The 5,545-nt window shown below is 61.8% G+C and overlaps 3 protein-coding genes across 3 annotated transcripts, besides 4 other annotated features; all 3 read right to left on the bottom strand.

Moving 5' to 3' along the window:
• Positions 1 to 407: 407 nt before the first annotated feature.
• Positions 408 to 435: a microsatellite.
• A 79-nt stretch (positions 436 to 514) lies between these two features.
• On the bottom strand, positions 515 to 1,984 carry Tco025E_04669 (DNA ligase; the record flags this gene model as incomplete). The annotated part of the gene is made up of 1 exon (XM_029371579.1): positions 515 to 1,984. The coding sequence occupies one exon, from the start codon at positions 1,982 to 1,984 to the stop codon at positions 515 to 517; it is 1,470 nt and encodes a 489-aa protein (XP_029228335.1).
• A 175-nt stretch (positions 1,985 to 2,159) lies between these two features.
• Positions 2,160 to 2,186: a microsatellite.
• A 234-nt stretch (positions 2,187 to 2,420) lies between these two features.
• Tco025E_04668 (uncharacterized protein) lies at positions 2,421 to 3,584 on the bottom strand (the record flags this gene model as incomplete). The annotated part of the gene is made up of 1 exon (XM_029371578.1): positions 2,421 to 3,584. The coding sequence occupies one exon, from the start codon at positions 3,582 to 3,584 to the stop codon at positions 2,421 to 2,423; it is 1,164 nt and encodes a 387-aa protein (XP_029228334.1).
• A 497-nt stretch (positions 3,585 to 4,081) lies between these two features.
• Tco025E_04667 (uncharacterized protein) lies at positions 4,082 to 4,825 on the bottom strand (the record flags this gene model as incomplete). Its single annotated transcript, XM_029371577.1, has 1 exon — positions 4,082 to 4,825. One exon carries the CDS (start codon positions 4,823 to 4,825, stop codon positions 4,082 to 4,084), a length of 744 nt encoding a protein of 247 aa, XP_029228333.1.
• A 32-nt stretch (positions 4,826 to 4,857) lies between these two features.
• Positions 4,858 to 4,888: a microsatellite.
• Positions 4,889 to 5,087: 199 nt separating this feature from the next.
• Positions 5,088 to 5,132: a sequence feature (A-rich).
• Positions 5,133 to 5,545: the final 413 nt, after the last annotated feature.

The following is a 5,545-nucleotide window of genomic DNA, read 5'->3' as shown; positions in this document are numbered from 1 at the left end:
GGTTCTGTACAAAAAAAAAAAAGAGGGTCTGCGCCCCGGCGGCGGGGGGCATGTGTGAATGCGTGGTGGGGAAGAGGGGGGGCGGCCGCTCCTGCCGCCCACCCCCGCACGGGTGATCTAAAAAAAATCTATTCCTCCTCGCCTGCCTCCGGCGCCGCGGAGTTTGGCTCGTGGGTTGGCGTCGATGACACACACCCGCCCGCAACCCCGCGGGCCCGCGCCTGCTCCACCGCGAGTCGCCCAAGCGACTCCACGGGCCCTCAGCGGGAAACGGAACACGCACGCACGGGAGGGGGGCAGAATGTGGGCAGGGAGCACAACAACCAACAAACTCCTCCTCGCGAAGAAGAACTCCCCTCCTCAAAATAAAAACAAAAAAAATGGGTACATTGAACAGTGATAATACAAACAACAACAACAACAGCAGCAGCAGCAGAGACACATGCATCGGTGCACGCTCACACGTCATACGCTGAAATGCTCCCCTGCGTTACATCTACACACAGAAAGGAAACTATATCCAGTCCTTTCCGCTCTTGGCGCCTCGCACACACTTGCCAATGGGAAAGCGTGGAACCCCATTCGCCGAGAGCTCCTGATACTGCACGGTAAGCATCTTCCCCTTGTACTGTGCGAGACTACGCCACATGTCCTTCTTTGTATCCTCTGTCGTGGCGGGGGCAACGGTGAAGTGGTGGCCGCGTTTCGTACTGCAAACAAAGGCACCGAGGCAGCCCTTCCACTTGCCGCGTCCCTCCACCCCGGAGACGATGACGTATTCCGCATCCTGCATGACCTTGTACTTCAGCAAATGTGGGGATCGGGCGCCGTGGGCGTAGCCGACCAGCGCACCGCTGCTAGTGCCCTTACGCGGAACTCCAGCAGGTCTGGAGTCGCTACGACTGCCTTTTCCTCGCGCACCAACTCCACCGTCGCGGCGCACTATGATGCCCTCGTAACCGTCTTCTATTGATAGACGAAGGACACGGGCTATTTTAGGCTTTGTGATCTGAATAGCAGGCACAAGCACCACGGCCTGCCCCCGCGCCTTTCCCTTCGGCGCGCCCAGGCCGTTGATCAGGCTACTGAGGTGCTTGTACCGCTCTGAAAAGGGCACGACAGACATGTCCGGCAGCGCACTGGCATACATGAGGTCAAAGGCGTGGTACTGCAGCTTCTCCTGGAGGCTTGCAATGGCCGGCGTGCGGCGATCCCGCGTTGTGCGGATGGCCGAGACGAGTTGCTCGAAGTCGTCCACATCGTGGTTGTACAGCTCCCCGTCAAGCACAAGGTTTGGGTCTCTCTCGAAGAGGGGGCGCAGCGTTGGCTCAATGCGGTCATCACAGCACTCAAAGAGGGTGCCGGAGCGGCTGAAAAAACACGGCCGCCGCTCCCGTGCATTCCACGCGACGACGCACCGCACCCCGTCAAGCTTTGGGGAGGCAAAAAGAACCTCATCGTCGCGTATCCGGTCGGCCTCCTTCTCAAAGTTCCGCGCGAGCATCGGCTGCAGATTGCGCGTCTCCACCACACGGAGGTAGCCATCATCTGCAATGCTGCTCTTCACGCGGTTGGGGTTGGGGGCGGCTAACACGGAGAGGCTGTTATCAGGGCGGCAGCGGTGTTTCACAAGCGGCAGCGTGGGTGCGGCAGCTGCGACGTTGCCATTGCGCGGCAGGGCTGGCACGCGGTGACATTCCGGGCACACCCCGCCCGCCGCCACGTGAAGGTCAATTCTTTTGTGGTGCTCATGGTCGCAGTGCGGGCAGTGCCACCAGACAAGCTTGCGGCTCGTCGGAAGGACATGCTGCGGCTGCAGCAGCTTGTTCGCCGCCGCGGTCATCCACGTGCGTGCAATGGCCGGGTGAAATGTGGCCAAGCTACTGGGCAGAGGCGTGACTGGCGGCGGCTTGCGTGCGGCGCGCGCCAGCAGGCACACCGACGCGGCAAGAATGGAGGAGAGACACGAGTGACTCGTCCGCATTGCTCTTCTCTGCGGGGCCGCTGCTTCTCCCTCTGTGTGCGTGAGTTGTGTTGCGTGAGTGGGGGGATGTGGTGGGTCTTAAAAGACCAAAGCGAATGGCTCGCTCAACTTTTACCCGGGTGTTTGCCCATGTTGCGCGCAAAAGCAAATATCGTCCCCCCGCACCCCCACCCCCCGGCGGCGGCGGCGGTGACGGAGGAGGAGAAGGAAGAGAGGCAAAGAAAAAAAAAAGAAAGAAACGCACATGGCGATGCCGCAACCCGCCCCTCCCCCAGCAAGCAGAAGCAGGGCACATAAGGACACACCCGAAAGGAAAGAAAGAACGAACGAAATAAAGAGGAAGAGCGTGTGAATGGGTAACGGTGCCGGTGAGCAGGTGATGCACGCGGGCAGTGGTGGGAAGCGCGGCTTGCGGTGGGTTGCCTCCGCCTCCGCCTCAGCCGCCGCCATCACCGGCCGCAATGGCAGTGAGCCGCTCGTGCATCGCATACACCGCTGCCTCATCCACAAGGGCAAGCCTGTCAACGAACGGCACACACACGTTCGGAGAACCCGCAGAGAGCGTCGACGACAGCAACTCGCCAGCGAGTCTACAAAGAAAGCTACCCCGCTGCCTCTCCGCAACAAACCGCGCACTGTCCTTTTTCACCGCACCACCACCGCTGCCGCCGTGGGCGTTGCCACAGCCGTCACGAAGGAGCGCTGGAAGCTGCAGCAACCACGCCCGGGTCGCCGTGCGCGAGGCAAGAAGCATCTGCGTCTCCTGCAGCGCGTCGCCCATGCCAGTGCACTTCCTGTGGCCAGCGCCGCCAACGCTGGAGCGGGAGGAGGCGGGTGTGGAGGAGATGACTGGGGCATCATCCGCGCCCTCAGGCCGTGATTTCTGCAGCAGCCATATTGCGAGCAGCGCCACTTCCTCGTCAAGAGCGTCGTCGACCGCCGCGCGCCCCGCCCCGGTCGCCAGGGGGCGTAGAAGCAGCGTGCACAGCCCGTGATGCAGCGCATGAAGCGACTCTGCGTGCGTGAGGTAGAGTCTCCGCCGTGGCGGTGGCTGCGCCGCGACGTGGAAGGCGGCGGCGGGGGGCGTGAAGAAGCGCAGGAGTGCCGCCGCCTCACGCAGCCACCCCGCCACCTGCTCAACGTCGCGCGGGGTCTCGTGTGCGGCGCAGCAGTGCGACAGAAGTTCCACCAACTGCGACGGGGCCGCGGCGCTGAGGAAGACACCAGACGCATCCGCCGCGGCGCACAGAGAGGCTGACGCTTCATGGCCCTCGCCGCCCTGCCGCCCCGCCGCCGCCTCCTTCGCAGCACGCGCGTCGCAACAAATACCCGCAGGCGCCGGGGACAAGAGCTGCCGCAAACGGGCCAGCCGCACCACGTCCACGAGGCACTCGGCTATGAATAGGCGCAAGGACTTGGGCAATGGCGGCGTCCAGAGGCGCGTTGGGTTCTGTGCGGCCCGCGTTGTGGAAGCAGAAGTGCAGGAATAGAAGAACTCGAGCCAGTGACGCGCCGTCGGCGCCCGAGCGGCGTTCCACGACTTCGCCTGTAGTTGGGAGAGAGCCCTTTGCCAAGCCACGCCGCCTGCAAGCGCCGTCATCGCGGTGGTCCACGCACCAGGCGACACGGCCTCGGGCCTGCGCTGCTCCTCCTGGGTCCCCCCTCCCTCTCCTCCTCCCTTTCGTTTCGTGCTACTTCATTCAAGCAAAAAGGAACAGCAACAACAAAAGAACAGCGTCCAATAAGCGGCATCACCGCGCCTTGTCTTCGCTTTCATCAGAGGCAGGGTCCCACCCTAAACATACGTTACCACTCCCCCCCTCCTTTTACACCTCTTGCTATGAAACAAAACAAACAACCAGCACACACATGTTGGCCGTCCCACAGTGTGCGTGGTCAGTCTAGGCGTCACACACGCAGACACTCTGAGCTACAGCTCGATACAACGAGCGAACACACGCATTACTTTACACGCGCATGTAAAGCCACCTCTCTGCCCATGTGTGTATAGACCCACATACGTGCGTGTCTTCTTCTTCTCGTCCCCGGTGCGCTCGCCCGCTCCCCTGCCTGTTCCCTCTCTGACACACAGACGCATTAAACCTGGTATTTGGACTTGGGCCTTCCGCGGTGCCCCTTCTGCTTCCCCCCAGCCCCGCGCACCGCGCTCACGAGTCGCCCGCTGAGGTCCGCCTCCACCGCGTCGCCCTTCTTCGTCTTGCTGCTCTTAAGCTCCGGCAGCAGCCCAACCCGGATCATCTTTGCAAAGGGCAGGTTCGCCACGGCCGCTAACTTGTACCGCCGAAAGCGGAATCGTTTGATGATTCGGTGCTTCTTCATCTTGAATCGCCGCGCCAGCCAGCGCGAGGAGGGGTACGGGTAGTTGCGTGGGCCAAACGTCACACGGCCGTAGAACTTCGCCGCCCAACGCGCGCTGAGTTCCTCAAGCTGCTCGCCGTAGCCGGCGGCCGCCTCTTCGGCAGCCTTCGTGGCGTTGCTAAGATGAAACTGCGGCGGCCTCTGCGAGACATCGGCGCTGGCGACGATGCGGCGGCGGAAGGACCCGGCGGTGTGTTTCTCGTTGAACGAGGACCAGGCGGGCTTACGGTCAATAAAACTCCCCCGCATCGGCGGGGGCGGCGGCGGCGGCGGAATAACCTGCGGAGTCGCGGCACTCGCTAGCGGCAGCAGCGACAGGGCGGGTAGCCGTGGCCCGTAGTGCGCCGCGGACAGCAGCGCCGGCAATGGAGGGTTTCGCGTCGGCGGCGGCATCGAGCAGGTGGCGGGGGCGACCCTCGCCGGCGCCGTACACCGCGCGCAGAGAACACCACAGCCCCGCATGCCTCTTCCAGTAGGAAACGCAGGGGCGCGGGGTATAGTAATAGTATAGTATAGTATAGTATATAAATATATGTTTGTTTTTATTTATAAATATATACGTATTCTACCAGCGACGAGAGGACAAAACGGAGGCGAGGGAAAAGTAGCATCATTGCAAGCGACCACCATCTTCAAGGAATCACGCAGAGGCGTAAAGCAAGGCGGGGGAGGTTTTTTTTTTGCCACACCTGCAGCATACACTCTCCCGTCTCCGTACGCTAACTTTTTTTTTTTTTTTTCTTGTTTGTGTTTTAGTTTTAGTTTTCTTCATCATCTTCACATTTTCCCCGTCATCCACCCCGGCCTCTTCCTGCTGCTCCTCGCCAATGGCCGTCACGTGGCGGCCAATAGCGGGCTGCGTCTCCGGCGCGTGGTGGTGGTTGCCTGGGAGGGCGCGGGAGGGAGCGGCGCCAGTCCAATTTATAATACATATAAACCTGCGCCCACTGCCTCCCGCGGATGCGCGCGCGCAGGCATGTGGATAGACGGACTCACGCACTCGGCCGCTTCCCGCCGTGGTGCCGTTCACGGAGGCCGCAAAACAGCCCCGCAGGCCGCCACCACCGCGCTTCAGTCACGCGTTTCAACCACAACAAAACCACGCGGAAAGAGAGGGGGAAAAGTAGCGGCGGCACCCGTTGTGGCCCCCAACGCCCGTCTATGGGCGTGTGTGTGTGGGTG

Source organism: Trypanosoma conorhini (genome assembly GCF_003719485.1).
Source record: "Trypanosoma conorhini strain 025E chromosome Unknown Tco_14.4_contig_00246, whole genome shotgun sequence".
Taxonomy (NCBI): Eukaryota; Euglenozoa; class Kinetoplastea; order Trypanosomatida; family Trypanosomatidae; genus Trypanosoma; species Trypanosoma conorhini.
This window is presented reverse-complemented; position numbering and strand designations above follow the sequence as displayed.